The 19,901-nt window shown below is 37.4% G+C and overlaps 1 protein-coding gene across 2 annotated transcripts; it reads left to right on the forward strand.

Moving 5' to 3' along the window:
• The first annotated feature begins 1,381 nt into the window (after positions 1-1,381).
• LOC145779853 (uncharacterized) lies at positions 1,382-18,837 on the forward strand. 2 transcript variants are annotated; one of them, XM_082591518.1, is made up of 10 exons: positions 1,382-1,675; positions 1,998-2,094; positions 7,062-7,236; positions 8,535-8,672; positions 9,040-9,129; positions 10,723-10,845; positions 11,386-11,469; positions 13,297-13,362; positions 13,818-13,919; positions 15,603-18,837. In XM_082591518.1, exons 1-10 carry the CDS (start codon positions 1,503-1,505, stop codon positions 15,776-15,778), a joined length of 1,224 nt encoding a protein of 407 aa, XP_082447644.1. In that variant the 5' UTR covers positions 1,382-1,502; the 3' UTR covers positions 15,779-18,837. The 2 variants fall into 2 exon arrangements, with proteins under 2 accessions (XP_082447644.1, XP_082447652.1); XM_082591526.1 differs by having other exon boundaries at positions 10,723-10,830.
• The last annotated feature ends 1,064 nt before the right edge of the window (positions 18,838-19,901 follow it).

Here is a 19,901-nt window from a genome sequence, read left to right on the forward strand (position 1 = left end):
AGCTTTTATAGCCAAAGGAGCTGTTACCCACGCCTTGATATAGATGCGTGTAAAAAACACGCATAGGTCATGGAGACCGTTTGCTCACGGCATGTCAGGTGAAACTGACTTCGAAATAACCACACCTTAAAGGTGTATATCACTTTCATCATCCACCGTGCATGATGGCTTGCACCAGGTGCTTTAAAATTAGCTTGCCCCAGTGTAGTATCTCCAAGAAAAAGCAATAAGATTTCCATTAGTTCACGATAACCATCTCGAGGTTGCTTTTCCTTGGCCAATACTACATGAATGAACTGAATAAGATCATCCTTAATATCTTTAACACCCGCTGCAGCTTCTTCATCAGTGGAAGAATCTTCATAATTCTCTTGAGCTATGTACCCCCACTGCTCCTTGAATATGAACGATCTAGATGGTACTTCCCGCGGACATCGCATTTCGAGGCCTGCTATTGTGTCTTCTAATAATACACTGCTCCTTGAATATGCTGCTCCTTGAATACTCCTTGAATGTACTCCCACTGCTCCTTGAATATGAACAATCTAGATGGTACTTCCCGCGGACATCGCATTTTGAGGCCTGCTATTGTGTCTTCTAATAATACAACTGCGTCTTGTGACAATTGTGCAATACACATTTATGTCCTAGAGTGGAACAATTGTGTCTTGTGATTGCTGTTAAAATACTGTGATTAAGAGTGCTTTCAGGTGTTTTCATGTCTGCACAAAGTTGTTTAGAGGGGTTTCAAAAAGTTTATTTCATACCGCACCACACCCCCTATATTATATACAGTATAGTGTATGGGGAAATTTCTAGGGCCTTGAGGAACCTCTAAACATTAATATTTTTCAAAAATATTTCACACAGGGTGTTTTTATCCAAAATGGAACCTTTTGGGAGGGTGAGACCTAAAAATTTCAAAAGTCAAAAATATAAGGACCACCCTAGTGTGCACTTGAGCAACACATTTCAAGACTGCCTTCCATTCAGCAGCAACTAGTGAATGGAATAATTTCTCGGTAACAACACTTTAACGATCGGAAAACTTCACTCTGTCAATCTTGGTAACCGGCCCTGCGTCAAAAGCCTCTACAAGTACTGGTATGCGAAACTACCAGGAATAACCAATCAAGGCTTTGTCAGTCCAAGGATAAAGATTCTAAAACCAAACCAACCAATGGTTACCACTTACCAGTACAGTACCTTTTCGCGGTGCAATACTGTACCATAGGCAGTTAGGCACTTTCTGTTTGTTTTTGAAAACTCATCTTTGATTTTCATTCTTTTATATATGATAATGTTTGTTTGCTCAACTATTTGTTGGTCCACTTTTTTATGTTTTTACTTTTTAAATTTTCTAGAAACTGATGCACAACAAATGTACCGTATGCTTGAGTGGCAACAATAATCATTAATGATAAGTTATTTGGCTACCATGACATCAATATACATTTTGCAAGCAAACGGCTTGACAAGCTTGTGAGATCCATATTTGCACCATGGGAACACTAGGATTTCCCCGATATCAGCATCCTACTGTGCCAACCCAGTCTTGTTTAAAATGTCCTCCTGGTTACAGAGTTGATGGAGATGTTGAATGCGCAGTAACATCTGATGGATCTGCTTCTTTTCCTAATTGTGTTGCTTGCCCAGATGGGTACTACATCAACAAGTTAGTGAGACAATTTTTGAGTTTATTTGCATAGCCTACCATACTTAAATCTTGCAGATCATATTGAAGCATGAAAAATTAATTCTAATAAATTTAAATATGCATCAATTAATTTACTCACTGTCAAAAAATGTACGAGAAAATATGTTAGTTCGATTATATATGTGGTTTATTGAACAAGTATTCAACGTCTACACATGTTAAATCGATGTAAAAATGACACGATTGTTGTATCTAATCAAATTCACATCTAGATAATTTTGTTGATATGGTTTTGATGTAAAAAGTGACTGGTTTAATTGTGTATTCTTTGTTATTTCAGCTGGTCTTTACTTTCGACATGTCACAGAAAAAAAGCATGTGCCACATCTTTGAACATGATTGCTCTTTCTGATGGGAGTGTTACAAGTGATCGTATTGTAAGTTTACCTGTTAAAATAGTTCTGTGTTGTTTTGAGTGAAAGTAGTCAAAGTTAGTTTTGACAAATATGGTACACTTCTTTTCAGTGGTTCTCAAAGTATGGGTCGCGACCCATGGGTCGCGCAGGGTCAAAAAATGGGTTGTGCTTTGGTGATTCAATTCTGCCCAAACAAACTTTATTCATTTCCTTTTTCAAGTATTTTTAATTCTATTATGACTGATTTATTGGATCATTTTGTGTGGCTTCTCAGTTATTTTATCTCAGTAACCTTGAATATTGCATCATGTGGTTTTCTGAGAGTTTTGAAGGCAGCCAGCGACAGTATAGCCATAGCCAACTACAGAAGCTGGAAAGACTCTCTTAGTTTTTCAGAGAATTGCGTTTGTTATTAATTTTAGATAAGTAGGAGGCAGACAGTGCAAGGACGATAATAGCTAGGAATGCAGTTCTTTTTTACGTTTACGAATAGAGAATTCAGTGTACCGGCCGTGACTTTTATAGTTTGCAGGATTTTTGATATAATCATAAGGAAAACTTTCCACAGCTTTACAAGAAGTGAGTATTAAAAGTATGTTACTTCAATGACATCTTCACCGCAGTGAACGATCTTAACACATCAATGCAAGGTAGAAATCAAAATATTATCACTCTCTCTGAGAAGCTGTCTGCCTTCAAAGAAAAGCTGCAACTCTGGATGAAGAAACTGAAGCGTGGATGAACAGCAGCGTTTCTATCCATGAACGAGTATCTGGGAGGAATGGAATCAAATTTCAGTTATCAGATGTAAAGTCATGAAACCCGCCTTATTGGAGCATTTAGAAAACCTTATCACGGAGTTCGATCGCTACATCCCGGAATTTAAATATAACATCTCAGGTGTGGGTCTGAAATCCGTTAATGGCCAAGGTTGACAACTTATCAGAAGATGCAAGACTACAGGAAGAGCTTACCGGTATCGAACTGCACCACAATCAGTTCCATCGACAACTTTTTTCCACAGCGTCACTTGGAGAATTCTGGACTTCGGTTAAAAAGGAAAAGCCAATAATTGATGACGTAGCAAGATTATTACCCACGATACCAGTGAGTTTTCTGCTCCGGTCTGTGACCACGTATCTGTGCGAGCAAGGATTTTTGGCACTGACGGTTACTAAAACCAAGGTACGCATTTGCCTCGATCCTATAATGACGATCTGCGTATTGCACTCACTAAAAGAGAGCCGTGCATTGAAGATATTATGAATCACACTAAAATCAATCATTTGTTTGTGATAACTCATTGTTTCATAGTAGCCTACTACAACTGGTTGTCTGTGTCTTCTTCTATTTCATGCATATTAGAAAAAAATACATTTTTGATGTTTGAGGCTTGGGTCGTGAGGTGTTCATAAAACTCAGATTTGGGTCGCGCTCAAAAAAGTTTTGAGAACCACTGCTTCTTTTGTCAATTGCATACAGTACGGTAGTACTTTACAAACCACCAACATCCAGGGTTGTTGGTATTTTACCCGACCCAAAAAAACCCGGGTGGGTTTTTTTAATAAAACCCACTTAAAAAAACCCAAAAAAACCCATAAAAAAACCCAGAGCATCATATTTGTCCAGTTTTCATTGGAAAATTAAAAAAATTCACAAAAACACTACAAGGCACTTCCAACAAACTTTAAATTAGGACTTAAGGATGTGATTGTGAAGTAATTTCCAAGAATAAACTGAAAACGCAGTGGATATTGCACAGTACACAAAAATCAAGTAATGTCACTTTGTGTATACTACATTAAAACTCATTTATGCAAGAAGGCCTTATAGTTAAATTGGTGAAAGTACTACTCTACTGTAGTCTGTATATATGATGTGAAATGCAATTTAGGAGGCTATTTACCAATTACAGATTCCGAATTCTAACGCATGGCTGTTTCAGAGCATTTGCCTAATTGGCCACGCAATCGCTCAATTGCTCATCCATTACTACATATAATATATATCTATAAATGATAAAATAATAAATGATAAAAAATATTTAAACATGATGGCATAAATGCTCCTTGCCTTCAAATCTAAACAAATGGTGCAATAATGTGATTTTTACCACAGTAGCATCAACTTGGTATAGAAATCAGTGGATGATGCAACATCCAACTTGATCTTGAAACTAATGGATGATGCAACATTCAAGCAACAACAGCCCTAGTGCATTATTTTATTGAGTTATGCAAGCATGTATTATACTGTGAGTGAAAGGCACTTCACTCGTAAAAAGTAGTTTTGAGGTGAAATAAGCATGAATCTACCTTTTTTTGCATCTTTTTAAAAAAACCCAATAAAACCCAAAAAAACCCGGGCGGGTTGGGCTTTTTTAAAAAAACCCGGGTTTTTCTCAACCCTGCCAACATCAAACCTGTGATTCTAATTACTTCCAAAGCAGTAGTACTAGTAGCTCTTAACCCACATAGCAAATCCATTGAACCATCGCAAACTAAAAATAACAGATTTGCTATCTGGGAAGTCTAATTGCACTCTAGAGTTGAAGAAAAACAAGTTTTAGATTAAATTCGTTTTAATATTTGCTGAGATTATTCGTTGTATTTTTATCATAGTTTCAATAACAAAGTAGTGGTCAAACACGTAATACAAAATTGGGCTTGTTGTATCTGAAATGGAAAAAAAAATGGAATAATCATGATAGTGTATTAACATCTAGGCCACAGTATTGTGTAGACCAGGGGTCCGCAAATACTTTTTGGTGCGACCCAAAATGCAATCGTTCGAAATCTTCGCAACCCAAACGTTTCGGAAGTATATAATTTTGCGCAAAACACTTTGCAAATTAATATCAATTCCAATACGGTCGTCTCCGTTTATTAAGGCCACATCGGGACCGGACGATTTTGGCTTATTAAGCGGGGACAATTTTCTACCACTCCTATACCTTCAGTAATTCCGGAATGGATCAAATTGGGCTTAATAAGTGGGTGGACCTATTAACCATATGCTTCTTCGTCGTGGTCGTGCAAGCCTCTGGAGCCGAGAGTCTACTCTATCCTTTTACCGCCCCAGACTCAAGATGTTCCCGGACTAGACTGGAAGGCTACTAGAGAGCAGCCAGTCTTTGGTTTCATCATCCATGACACGCAGACCTTCCACTCCATTAGCCGTTCATAGGAGTTTAGTCAGGTTGTATCACACAGAAAATAAATAGACCTTCCACTCCGTTAGGTGGTTTGAAGATGGTACAATCATTCATGATGTGGTCTGCGGTCTGTTCCTCGACACCACATTCACAAGAGGAGGAAGAGGCCATTCCCCAATGGCGCATGGTTGAGCGGAAAAGTTTGACGCCGTACGAAGACGGTTGAGGCGCACTCATGCTTGTCTTTGTAGTGTCAGGCTTATGGGGCATGTGTCGGCATCGGGGACGATCGAATGGAGTTTGGTGGTACTTGACTTCCCTTCAGAATTCCATTTATTGTCCGCCCAACTAGCCGCAGAGATGAAGTTCATCTGCTTCGTTGATCAGAAGTTGGGCGACTGGCACGAATGGGTGTCTTGATTTCAGTCGACGGGGTTGCTGGTTTGGGGGAGCAGAGATCTTGTGGTGGAGAAGATGGTTAGGCTCTAGTGCCCGTCGGCCAAGAAACAGAGTGGCTTCTTCGCGACGAAGCTCAGCAAGTTGGATGACAGCGAGAATGGCAAAATTGTCCAATGGTGTGGGACGCAGGCATCCGGTAACTGTGCTCAGGGCGCTGTTTATGGCAGTGTCGATGTTATGGTAGTGAGCACTGCTGCACCAAACAGGTGCACAGTACTCTGCTGAAGTGTAGACAAGGGCTAAGGCTGCTATACACAAAGTGTCAGCACTCGTCTCCCAGCTGGATCCTGCCAGGCGCTTGAGCAGTGCAGCACGGGATGTCATTTTCTTGCGCAGTGACACCAAATGGTGGCGGTATGTGTACGATCTGTCTAGTGTCACCCCAAGATATTTTGGTTCGGGGCAGAAGGACAGAAGTTTTTCATTGTTCTGAACATGTAGCTCACGATCAGCTTCCCGGTTGTGTAGGTGGAAAGCTGCCGCCAATGTTTTGGTCTCGCTGAGTTTCAGTTCGCCAGTTCTGGAGATAAGCTGGAGAGAGTTTTCATGCCCTGGCACAAGGTGTCTTCCAGGATATATAACCGTGGGCTGAACTATATACTGTACTACAATCGAAAGTATAAATTTTCTTGTAGCCTACCAAATTGTACGAAACTCAGCACATCAAAGACTATGATTGTATTTATTTTTGCTATATATACAAGTTATATTTATGGTAAGTTTAAACCGTTTTGCGACCCACTGTGGATGGTCTCGCGACCAAAATTTGGGTCGCAACCCACTATTTGCGGACCCCTGGTGTAGGCTACCGGTATTCATATATTTTTTTGAAATGCTGTTGAAAAAAGTAGTATTCTGTACTATATATAAAATGTTTAATGTGGAACTGCTAATTTTAAAACATAAGTTTTCCTTACTAAATTAAAGAACAAAAAGTTTTGAATTTTAGATGGCAACAGTTTTTGTTTGCAATCTGTATATACAAAATATTGTTTCTTGCTCTCTGTATTGGCATTGCGCTCTAAAACTATATTCATATCAGTAATATAGAAGTGTTTGTTCTTGTCAGTTCTTGTGAAATTTTCTGTTTCGATTTTGATCACAACTTAAAACAAAATTAAATTTTAAAAGAAGACACAAAAATTAGAAAGATTTGGCAACACTGAAGCAGAGTGGGTCTGTTATGAACTGAGGAGTAGAAATCATGTATTTTTCGCCTGCCTCCATAGCCCTGCTTGAAGGAGACATTTATAACCAATAGTATTATAATCATATCAATCCAATTCATTGACTTATTTGCTCTGCACCAATATATAGCCTACTATCATATTTGCGAAAAAACAACCCTTCAAATGACATATGTTTGGTTATGCAGTGTGGTTGCTTTGATGGGTACCAGTGGTCTGCTGAGGGTGAAATGTGTCTTCCAATTACTCAATCAGAAAATGATCATCCTCTTGTTTGCCCCACCCCACGTCCATGTGTGACTGTACCATGTCCTCCTACAGTTGAGAAGACATTTGATTGTCCACCCATTCCGGATGTCACAGGTACCAGAGTAACTAAGTCGTAATGGAAGTTACATTGTGAATTATTTATAGTTGAAGATTCGTATAACTAGCTAAATTCTTTGTATAGAATTTTGACATACTAGTGCAGGGGTGAGCAAAATTTTTATCTCGAGGGCAGCATTCAGAATCGGAATTTGTTCGAGGGCCACACTATAGTATAATTAAAATGATAAGACAAAACATAAAATCTAAAATACTCAAAACACAAGCTTTTACTTAATTTTAAAGTGACCCAAGAAATGAAGATCTTATATATCACATAAAAGATATAGAAAACGTTTGTCTCAAATAATGATTAGAAAACAACCCACATCAAGATAACCCGTTGCCAGATGCACTTTGAGCAAATTAAACAGAATACACTGTTTAGCGAATTAATATAATCAAAAAAACTGTTGCAATTATCACTCCTCTCTACCCAGAATCTCCAAGACTAAAACAAAAAAGAAAGTCTCGTAATGCGTCAGAAGTTTCCATTGTGACGTAATCTGCTGTTTAGCAATCGTCTGCTTTGACACTAATAGCCATGCAAGATGGCTGAGTACGCAAATGACATGATACATAGGCTATTGCTAAAACTGCTCATCACTAAAGAACACAATGTGGCTGGGGGAAGATACCACAACAATGCTATAAAAAGACTATATATTATAATTTATCTTTATCAAGATGAAATATACAGTATATATACCGGTACATGAAGAAAAAGTTTAATTAGTTGTAGTAATTAATTTTTTCAAGCTATTTTTATTATCTTTTTTTTTATATATAATTCAGGCTTTTTGTGGGCCGCAAGGAAAATTGTCTCGGGCCGCATGTGGCCTGCACACTGTAGTTTTGCCCACTTCTGTACTAGTGCGATAAGTGTTACCTTCAAAAGTACATTGAGCGAAAGTATCCTCATTAATCATTATTAGGTGACAATTTTATTTATATACCTTGATCGAATACCATTATAAACATCGTATATATATTACACATTGACCATTAAACATTGGTATCGCTTCTGTAGGACAGTTTCTCTAGGTTCATGTAACAGGTGAAGCTGAGTTTAAAATTATTACTGGTTAAGTTTTGTAATTCATTCAAATATTAATAAGTTAAAGAAATTATACAAATCAGAATGTTTGCAATTGTTTAAATTCGCCCATAATGTGATTCAATCTTTTCTACTTTACAACTTTATAATGTATATAATTATAAAGTTGTACAGTGTACACGCTGCGTATGTGCTTCATTTTTTAATAATTAAAAGTTTCCCTTTTGAAATGTGTCAGACATCCTCCCAAGAGATGAATTGTGTGACTATGCGGGTGATGTTATTCTTTCCTATGCCAGTATAGTCCTGATTATTATAGCATGCATTTTCGTTGGCTGGATTCTTGGAGTTATCACTCTAAAGTATTGTGGACACAGTAAGTAAATTAGATGAGTGTGGTATGTAAAGGGAAACAACAAAGCTTAATCTAGAAATTTGCTGATAAAGTCAGACTGGGGCAGAACGGAATGGCCCGTTTCGGTGAGTCCAATCCTTTAAGGGGGGATTTTTTTATTTTTTTTTATATTATCGGGTACCGTAGCCTAATTATCATTGCCGTTTTATGGTTAGGGGTTAGAGGTTAGGAACTCACCGAATCGGACTCACCGAATAGTAGCAGACCGGGGCAGAAGCAGGGGTAGTTGAATTATTATCACAATCTGATTGTTTTTTAATTCAATATTTACATATAGCCGTACTGCAAAGTGTCACTTGAAAATGAAATATTAATGAATGTCTTATAGAATTTAAATGCACAAAGAAAACTACGCACATGACTGGAGAAAACGGAGCCACGGAAATAACGAAAAACGAAGACCATACTTTGGAAAATGGTAAAAATGTTCTATTCTTGATGGCTTGATGTGCGATAAAATTGACTTTGCAACTGCAGCGTTATTTTGATAACTCAAGGTAGCAATCCTGAATGATATAATTTGTATTATCGAGATGTTGTGGATCTATATTAATGTAAGCTTTGTTTGTTCATAATAATTGAATGGTTAAGGAAATCTTTATTCTCGGGCTGAGAAAGCTTTGAGAGCTTATTCCTGGCAGTTTCGCATACTTGTAGAGGCTTTGAATCACTGACACAGGCCTGGTTACTAAGATTGACAGAGTGAAGTTTCCGATTGTTGAAGTGTTGTTGTTTGCGAATTATTCTATCCATTAAGTGCCGTTGAATGGAGAGTTGTTTTCCTTGATATGCGTTGCTCAAGCGTACATCACGAGAGTCGAACCAGCGCAATAAAAACATCATTATTATCAGTGCCACTTGATCTTACAGTTTTTTCGTTCGCAAAAAATTTCGAATGTTGCTTTTCTTCAACGGCTCAAGTTGTTTAGCAAGTATAAGTTTATATTTGCGAAGCGCCTTATTTCTTATAACTAGGGCAACCAAAAGTCAATAAAGTCAAATTTTTTCTGCGTTGTTCAAAGATTATAAAACGTCCATCAACTAAATTTCAAGCTGACACGAAGAGAGGTTTCAAATTTATTAAGTCAAAAAAAAGTCAAATTTCATGGTTAGATCAAAATTATCTTTTAACATAGTTTTTCTTTTCTCTATTGATATTTTATTAAAGCTACACAGATTTTGATTTTTTGTTGCAATTTCTGTTGCTATTCTGACGTAATGATCCATTTGTTGCAATTTCTGAGGTAATAATCTTGTTTCGCCCACTACTGACCATTGCATATTAAGTAGACTAGGCGTGGAAGGCATGTAACGTGGTCTTTGTTCTTGGTTAGATAAATGCTCACAAACCATTGTACATATATTATAGTATTGAATTTTAGCTTCCTGATGTTCTCAAATTTGTCTTTAACTAGCCTATAATTATGCCTAAGGTTAAACAATCAAATTCTTCTAAAGTTCGTAATACACTGCTTGATTACGCTTCTGAGTTTACCTCAACACCCAAAGGTGAATGACAAAAGACTGGAACTTCAAAAGGCAATAATGTGAAACATTACTTGATGTTGAAGTATAATACTGCACAACCCTCTCAGTAATTTCGGGATATTTAAAGACACTCCATATTTATCTTTTGCAGTTTTTCGAGTTACTTTCACTACCTGTTCGTTAGCTGTGGTGTCGTTGAGTCTTCCACATTTTTTTTTTATCTTATTAGAAAAAGGAGATATCCTTACCTAACGGTTTGATTTCTGATATGCTTTGTATTTCGCATTTGGGTTGCAAACGCAGAAAGTTATTGGTCAAAATTTGTTAATTATAAAGTCAAAATTTCAAGTGTTTAGGTCAAAAATTGGTTGCCCTACTTATCACTCGTTTTCATCAAATTTGGCAAAGAATAACGCAGTTGGTGCAGCTTTAGGAGTATGTTGTGTCATCCTACCTGGAATCGAAGTTATGCTCTATCCTGCTAAAAACAATTTTAAACATTCTATCTGTGTTGTTGTATCAGGCGCAGCGCAATCGTTACTTGGGTCACCAGCATCCAAAAACAAACCACCAGCACAGGCAGCACAATGTACTGATGTCCACGGTTCTGGTAGTGTGACGTACACAGGAGGTGCAGGCAATGATGGTATTCCAACTATTTCAACATATATATACATTTTCCATATATATATTTAATTTATTATTTCAATCTATTTGAATAAGAACCTTATGAGGATCCCATACCAAGGGTGAAACAAGGTGTTAAGGTTTTTAGGAAATTACTATGGATTATACATAGTGCAGTGTGTTCATTTTTGAGCAAAAAGCCAAGCAGGGCGAATTGAAGCAAACAAAGTTGCTACATTATATACTGTACATACGTACACATTCAACATACTTAATTGCTGTGGGATGCGGGTAAATATCTCTAATGTCTAATGAAGTAACACTTTTCCACGCTCTGCTTAGCTATACGATGGATTAGATTAGCTGAAATTTTCATCCGATTACTGTTTGTGTCCAACAACTCATGTGTCAAGGACTCCCTCCGTTTCACCCATAATAGGGTAAAGTTTGTATCGTATACCTCCGAGTGTTCAATCATAATTTGAAAAACTTTATTTAAAATCACATTTAGGCTGAAATATTCCAGATTCAAGGAGCCAACAGAATGTTGTTTTTTAAGATTCGGCATATTGCGAGATCAAAGAAGCTCCTGATGGCGATCCTCAACCCGACAGCGTCCGCAAGAAGTCGGATTGTGATCCTGGTAAGAATACTTTTCTTTTTGGTTTGGTTGGCTTTAGTTTGGTTGTTCTTCTGGTACAAACTAAGTTGAACTATCACAGGATAAGGTGATAATTTGCTTTTATTCCGGCGGAATAAAGACAGTTTCAGACGTATCATCATCTTATATATCTTGTGATAGTTGAGCTTGCTTGCACCAGAAGAACGTAATTATGTTATTTATCACTAGTTGTTACATTTTTTGTTCCAATGACACAATGTTAATATGAAGAATCCTTTCTTATTGTTTTGGCTGTTCGATTTTTTCAAGCCGATTCTTTTGGCATGTAAAAATGGGGTAGGCAATTTAACGTATTAGAGAACAACTATACGCTCAGTCAAGCTGGTGCAAGAGAGAAGCGCAATTACGGATCCAAAGGATGCGATGCCTGGAAATTCAATGTTCAAAATAAATGTTTGACAAAGTCCAATTTGAAATTATTGTGTTGCAGATCGTGATTTCGGGTATTGAACCCTCTTCAATACAACTTTATAAACAGCGTAGTACAGTAAAATTTACAGCAGTTCACTTTAGAAAATCACTAAAATTGTTATGTGTTTGCCAAGAAACAAATTAGTCTGCGAAATTAGTCTGTAAGCAGTAATAATGACAACTTTTATGCAAATTATGAAGGTAATTAGGCCATACATTATAAAAGCAAAGTGACAAACATTAGGTTTGATTTTTTTGGATTTGAAATCCCTTACTTAATACTTATTGAAAAACAAGATGCCAAGTTTGTTTCGCTGAATGTTATTTCCTTTTGCATTAAAGAAGCAGAGCATTTCTACCTGAGGAGTTTTTAATCTCTAACTAGCAGTAACTTAATAGTTTGAATTCATCTTTTTTTGCATTTCGTTATTATTACTTTTGCAATATATTACAATAGTTGCTCGGAAAACTTCTAGCTATATATATTTTTGTACGTATTTTAATTAATATTTAAGAACATCCCATTTTCATCATTATCACCTGTACGTCCGAATCTTAGCCTTGATCATTATTTGACAAGTCCATCTCAACATCCCTCACCCTTCATGACTTCCTTCAACTCAGCAGTGTTCAACATGTTACTGTTCTTATTTTAATATATTCACAAGTCTTGGACGGGTACATGACATTCTGGTGCGGTCAACTTCACGCAAGCCGACAATTATTTGCGGTCGATTTATCGCTAAGACATCACAGCGCGAAACTATTTGGAAACTAATTTGTAAACTCTATGTTGTTCGTTGAGCATTTTTTGTCTTGAGTCTTGTGCTGACACGTCTTACTTCTAGTTAGGGGTTAGTTTTTTTGTTTGTTTATTACTCGTATTTTCTTCTTCCAAATGTATTGAATCACACTTTTGCGTCACAAGTGTTTGTTGAAAATAAATGTGTCAAGAATTCAACATTGATATACAAAAATATCAGTACTAGGCAAGATATGCCTAATGGATGAAATAGAGTTTATCCCAAGTAGTCTCGAGATTGGATTAGTTGGCGGCAAAATGTCCCTGCGGCAGGTCGACTGTGATCAAATGTCAAGTTTATCGCGCCACAGTGTCGTGTACCTGTCCAATATTTTACAAGATGTATACACATTGAAAACAACAGCGTGTTGAACAAACAAGACATGCCAAATGAATGAAATACACTCTATGCAAAATAGTCTCGCTGCGAAATGTACTTTATGTTCCTGCAACAGGTTGGCCACGCCAGAATTTCTCGCGTGAAGTCGGTTGCGCCAGAATGTCGTCATCCCGTCTTGGACGACCCCCGCCTAATACGTTATTCTGTTTCATGTATTTATAATTATTTTACACAGCACTAGGAGAAATATCTTCCGGATCCCTGAGGAAAGATGCTAAGCGCCGTAGAAGGCTTGACCTTGGTATTTATTGCTTTCTTGCTTCGTTATATGTTGGTTTATTTTGATCCATACGCATGTTCCTCGTTTGTGCAAATGCTGATTTGTTTCAAACATCAAATTCTTAGGTTTGCCTGAACCAGCCATTTCTTTGAGAAACTTTTTCTAATGATTTTTTCCACAAAATCGACATGTAACTCTTTAATAACGTTACTTTTTATTGCAATAAACCGTTAATACCGAATAAACCGATTGAAGACATAGCTAAAATATGGTTATGTCAAAAATGTGTAAATATTTTTACAATAAAACTAAAATACTTTTCAATCTTTGCATATTTTGCTTTGATATTTTCTGATGGATACGTTCTTTTTTAACATGAGTGTTTACGGTTTTGTAGTTTTAACCATCATACCAGTGGTCAAGCAGCATTTTCTTCAATTGCAATGAACCAATCTTAATTTCTTTGCGTTGTTTAGCATGTCGCATCATTGAAAAACAGCTGAGCACCAACGAACACCAATTTATGAGGCAGGGCTTGTTACTAGAACCTCATGAAATTCATAAGTTGGACCATGACTGTAAGTGATAATATAATCATTATTATGGTGGCTAAGGGTAAAAAAGTTTATCTTAAATCGCAGTTCTTATACTGACAGAGTGAAGTTTTTACTTGTTTGAAAAATATTCCATGCGCTTGATGATGTTGTAGAGAGAATTATCTTTGACGCGTGTCTTAGGATTATGAAAAAAGGGCACTTTTGTTGCTAAATGGCCATTTTTTTAAGTTTTAACATAACATATAGCGATAATGCTCATCTATCAGCTCATTAACGAGTAATGATACAAGTGTTCGGTATAAAAAGAACAACAATGGCACGGAAGGGCATCATGCTATGTTATAATGATGTAACCTACTGTGATACAGAATTTTGTGTCGTAAATATTATTTTGAGGCAAAAGTAAAAGATTATATTCAGGCTAAAAGCGAATAGCAGAAATTGTTATAAATCAAATTGTGCAGTAGCTTACATGATCTTAAAAGGCACCATTGCCCCCCCCCATTGTGGGCATCCGCCCCCCGCTTCCGGCGCCCCCTGGCACCATATAACAAGTCTTTGTGAATATGATCAGTTTATAAAATTTTGAAAATTCTTCAACCAGTCTCCATTGGCTCTTGCGCTACGCCAACGAAATTTTGGCGTTTGGGCTTGATCACGTGGGCTTGTAAACTTATGTGAAACTACTTCCAACAGCAGACCTTACACTTCAGACATTAAATCATCTTTTTTTTTTACGTAAATTCAACATATTCACTATATCAATGTAAAAAGACTCCTTCAAAAAGTAGTGCAAACAAACAAATTTCTGCAAGCTTTTTGACCTCCTCAAGGCATGTGAAGTCATGTGAAGCCAATTCAGCCAGCATCCAGTAAATCAGCATCGTTTGGGCTTGATCACGTGGGCTTGTAAACTTATGTGAAACTACTTCCAATAGCAGATCTTACACTTCAGACATTAAATCATCCTTTTTTTACGTAAATTCAACATATTCACTATTCAGGCATGCAATCAATCAATAAAAAGACTCCTTCAAAAGGTAGTGCGAACAAACAAATTTCTGCAAGCTTTTTGACCTCCTCAAGGCATGTGAAGTCATGTGAAGCCAATTCAGCCAGCATCCAGTAAATCAGCATCTTTTACATGGATTCAACGTATCCAAGTCTTGAATCAATGTAAAAAAAACTCATTGAAAAGCTAATTTGAACAGACTTTTCTCAAAACTGCTTGGAACCAGCACAATGAATAATGATGATTCATTGATGCAAAACTGTTTCTGGTAGACAACATAAGCTTTTAGGGAATTTACCGAAGCTATACAAGCTGTATGCGGCCATAAACGCTTTTCCGAGACGTTAAGCAACACAAATTTGCGGCTATAACCGCTTGCCGATCTACCGCAAGAAAATGCGTGGCGGCCATTGCCTCTTGCCGCGGCGGTGAATTGGGATTGCGTGTGGAATGTATTGATGGTATTTTGAAGTTTTAATGTTGGGTTCCATGTTTCACAAGCGTACGTAAAAAATCTAAATTTCCAAATACACATTTCACTGCTGATGATGACTCAAACGTGCGTAGTGAAAGTTTTAGATAACCGAACAATCACAGAAGGTTCCTTCTCAAATTAAAAAGATGCTTATTTTGAAAACAATTCCATTGTTTTTTTGTTTTTTTTTATGTCATTTTGTTTTCATTCGATTTAGATCACAGCTCAGTGGAGAAGAAAGTGATGCACGCCTTGGAAATTTGGAAGAATAGGGAAGGCAAAGAAGCAACTGCAGACAAACTGTTGGATAAACTGGAGGATGTTGGCCGCAAGGACATCAAGGATATCATTCAAGAGATTTTTGATTCTGCTCCTGAAGAGGGATGGTGCTAGCAGAAGGGTCGGAATGATCTCTTGCGGTTTTGATCTGCAGAAGAGTCAAATTTTTTGCACTGCTAAAATCAAACTAACTGACATGATAGCCAACAAACTCATACCATGCATTGAAAAATACACTCGCGTGTCTATACCCGTGTTGTGTACAGACAAACAATATGCCAGTTGCTCTTTTTATCGGTGTGTCTCACGCTGCAGTTTACGCGTTTATGCCCAGTTTTTGATAAAAATTATTTGTGAATTTAGTGGTGGGATAGCTCAGCAGATCAGGCGCTGACTTTCCAATAATGCAAACCTGGTTCGACTCCCCACTTAGCCTGGTTGTTGCACCGCTTTTTCTGCAAGATGTAATAAATTGAGTGGATGTCGTATAGTCGTAACCAAAAATCGACCGAAAGAAAGAAACTGGCAACCCTACTTTCGTTTTACCGAAGGTTGAGTGTGATAGGTTCTTTAGCTTCTCATTCGCCGAAGCTTCGTAACTGAGTCTGGGACCTTTACTTGTGAATTACACTGCTTCAGTGAGATGGCATCTTTTTCTTCAATTCTCCATGGTTTCTCTCCGACTAAGAATTGAATTGCTTTGCGATGGTTAACCATTGTGTAATGTTTAACTCTTCCTGACATCTTACGTGATTTTATTGTGATTTGATGCGAAATGTGCTTCTAGAATATTCTATTGACGCGTCATTGGTCCTATTGTGTTTTTTTATCGTGTGCTGAATTACTTTTATTGTATCAATCAATGAATATTTACGTTAAATAATGGTTGAATCAATGATTTATCAACGATGTTTTTCAATACATTTTGCACTATTAATTAGTTTTATTTCGATTTATTCAAATTATGTTCATAACAACTCATCTTATACTGTGGCAATCCATTTCCACCCAATCTATTCTGCTGTTTTCATTCGCCTGTGCGCCATTTGTACTTAAATTGATATAAAACGGGGCACTTTCTTATTTTTACCCCAAGATGCACCTTTTACGTACGACAAGATCACCTGTTATGTAACCAGGTTTCCCTTTTGATAGGTGCCTGACATTTTGTTTCTCTCAAACTGCATGATTTACATAAAAATAGAACCGAGCCACTTGTTTGCATTGTGCCCCGCAGCAAACTCTTGTTGTTGAAATGTCTTTCTATCGAGTTATCTGCCGTGGGTGCCCGTACGTTGCTATAGTATAAAAAGATGCGAATAGATAAGTCCAGACAGAATGTCAGTCAAGTTGTACATTAAATCAACGAATGCAGATGTTGAACAAATGTAAAAGTGGACAGATTTGCTCTTCGGCTACCATCTTCGTTGCCTTTGCTGCTCGCCTACTTAATTTTAGTGGATGTCTGTTATATCAAGCTTCAACCTGAAATGCTTCCAGTATTCCTGAGTTGACACCTCCACTGTCTAAGATACCACGCTCAGTGATCCACCAAAGAAGTAGCACAACTCTCTACAAGGCAAAGGAGTAACGTAAGTTATTTGGTTGAAGTGATGGTGCCGATGACGGTTCTACTGTACTATCTAGTAATTAGGAGGCAGCAAAACACGTCTTAACTCTAGCGATGTCACTCTAAAAAGAAATTCTTGAGTAGTCGCAAGATGACGTCACGGACCTAATGGATCAACAATCGATAAAAATTGAAGATGTAGCGTTTGCAAGCAAAGGATTGGAAATGAAGAGGAATCCGCAACAACTTTGTTACTTTGTTTTTTCCATTTGCCTGTATCACCAGCTGTACTTTAAAACTCAGCTTACTTGCTGATGCCGTCAGCGCCCTGTTTTTTTGTTAATACCTACCAGCTGTGGGCGCCATTTCATTGTTTTGGTTGGAATCAGTGTATACAGTTTTCGAATCTTGAAAAGTAATATTTTGCTTACTTCTTCTTCAACGGTAGGCTACTTTTTCCATTTGTATGCTTTTTGGTTTCCTGGCAGGAATTAACTGCGCCATACTTATTTCTATGGCAAGGTGCATTTTTATTCATGTCAAGTTGCCATTCCCTGTCTCATTCCAAGTGCCAATGATTGTGATGACACATTGACCATACGGTCGCAAGTCAATACCTGAAGTTTTCAAGTCGCTTTCCAAAAGTTATAAACCTCATTTTTGCTTCATAACATTTAAAGTATCTTCATTTTCAACGCTTCTTGGTGTACTTTGCTATCCTGTCCACTTTATCTTCAAATTGCCTGGCTTGACCTAGTTAGCAAAACTTTCTCTTTTTACTTCGTTTCTATGTATGGCCACAGGAAAAAGAGAAGGGAACGTTTGCTAGTTTGGAAGCCTGAGTACGATGTAAAATAGTTTATCAATTAAAAAAATGAACAGCAAAAGCGCGAAACTTCATTTGCTCAACATTGTTTTTCACTTGTAGCCTAGCAGCGTACTTATGCAATTTCTAACTTTTCATTGTAATTTTTCCCTCATTATAATTTTGTTTTTGAGCCAAGGATATAGAGATGGTAGCCACTTTAACAAGTCGAAATTCTGCCACTACGAATGACTACAATGCAACCGCCTCCAATCAGAACATGTTATAAGAGGCTTCCGTCCAATTGTGATCCTTCGAGCACTCATCCAGAGAGTTAATGCTTGTTTTGAACTTTATTTGGTAATTACAGAAGAAAAAGAGCAATAGCAGTGGTGAGAATCGAACACGCGTCAATGAAATGACTACTTTCTAGCCTTAACCCTAACCCCTAAGCCAACCAGTTGACAAAAAATCCATCACTTAATTTGCTTTGTATCATCTTCTTTTCGCCATTTTTTACGTCACTTAAACCGTAGCTTATGATTGGTTGGCGGTTTCATTCTAGTCATTTTTAGTGGCAGAATTTCGACTTGTTAAAGTGACTACCGATATAGATATCCCTGTTTTGAGTTGTTCACCAGAGTCTACATCACGTGTGTAAACTGCGTTGAAACTCCATTAATATTTTGTGTTGGTTTTATTGGTGTGTTTTGTACGTCTGCAAATACTTTGTACCAGCTGTAAATCCTATCTTGAACGTGTGGATGACTTAGTGCGTTGTGTTAAATACAATTTTGATAAAAACATCATGTCTTTCGTTAATAAGCCCAGTCAAACTACCGAGGGCAGCACTATTCTGCATCGTCGTTTCAACCATGCCTGTTCCCTGAGACAATGAAATGAATCATCGATGGTTGAATTCACTGCTTTTATAGTTGTAGGCCTACTACGCTTCATTGACGACTCTTTATGCTGCAGTGGGTCACCTAGCGGATGAAACCGTCTGAAGGCGACTTTCATGAGTGTCTGCTCAACATTGCAAGGATCTCTGTTCAACTCCCATCGAAACATTTACCGAAATTGTTTTTCTCATTTTTAGTCCATCCTATGAAGCCTTGTTGGCTCTGTGTTGCTCTCCCAACTTCCCACTTTTATAGAGAGAGAAAAACCTTTTATTTTGTCTGTTGCGAAAAATAGTATAGCCTACGGTACAAATATAAACCGGTACAAATATATTCAACAACAGACAGGAAGCAGCGAAAGACTATATTAGTCATCGAGTCAGCTGCTTCCGTGTTTTTAATATAGCATCGTCGACTAAATGAAAAAGTGCCTGGACCATGGAAACTTTGTCTCAAACTTGACCAAAACAGCTGAGTTGAGTCATTAGTTGCGTAATTAACAAAATAAACGTAAAACATTGGCAGGAAAAACTTTTCTTCCAAAAATTATATGTGCTGCAGCCAACGTAAGTTTGAAAGCTTGTTGCACAAATTAATTTTTATTGATGAAAACTTTCATCCAATTTAAAGTTATATTGGGTATTCGAAGCGTAGCTTCTTTAGATTACATTGATATTTTCCGTTTGTTTCCAGTGTGTTATTTTGTCCTATTTGTCTGAATAGGAATCAATCGGACAAAGCTTGAAGCTTATACGGAACAATCAATCAGCTGTTTATTCATCAAAACATGAAGAAGACACAACAAAAATACATGCAAATTTTAAGTTTTACAGTCAAACTTCGATGCTATGCCACCTTCGCTACTATACCACTTTTGATCGTCACCAGCTAAATTCAATAAAAAATATATTTACTCTGCCACCCCTTACCCTCGCTAGTAGGCTATGCCGCCACATGAGA

Source organism: Aplidium turbinatum, chromosome 1, assembly GCF_918807975.1.
Source record: "Aplidium turbinatum chromosome 1, kaAplTurb1.1, whole genome shotgun sequence".
NCBI classification, from domain to species: Eukaryota; Metazoa; Chordata; class Ascidiacea; order Aplousobranchia; family Polyclinidae; genus Aplidium; species Aplidium turbinatum.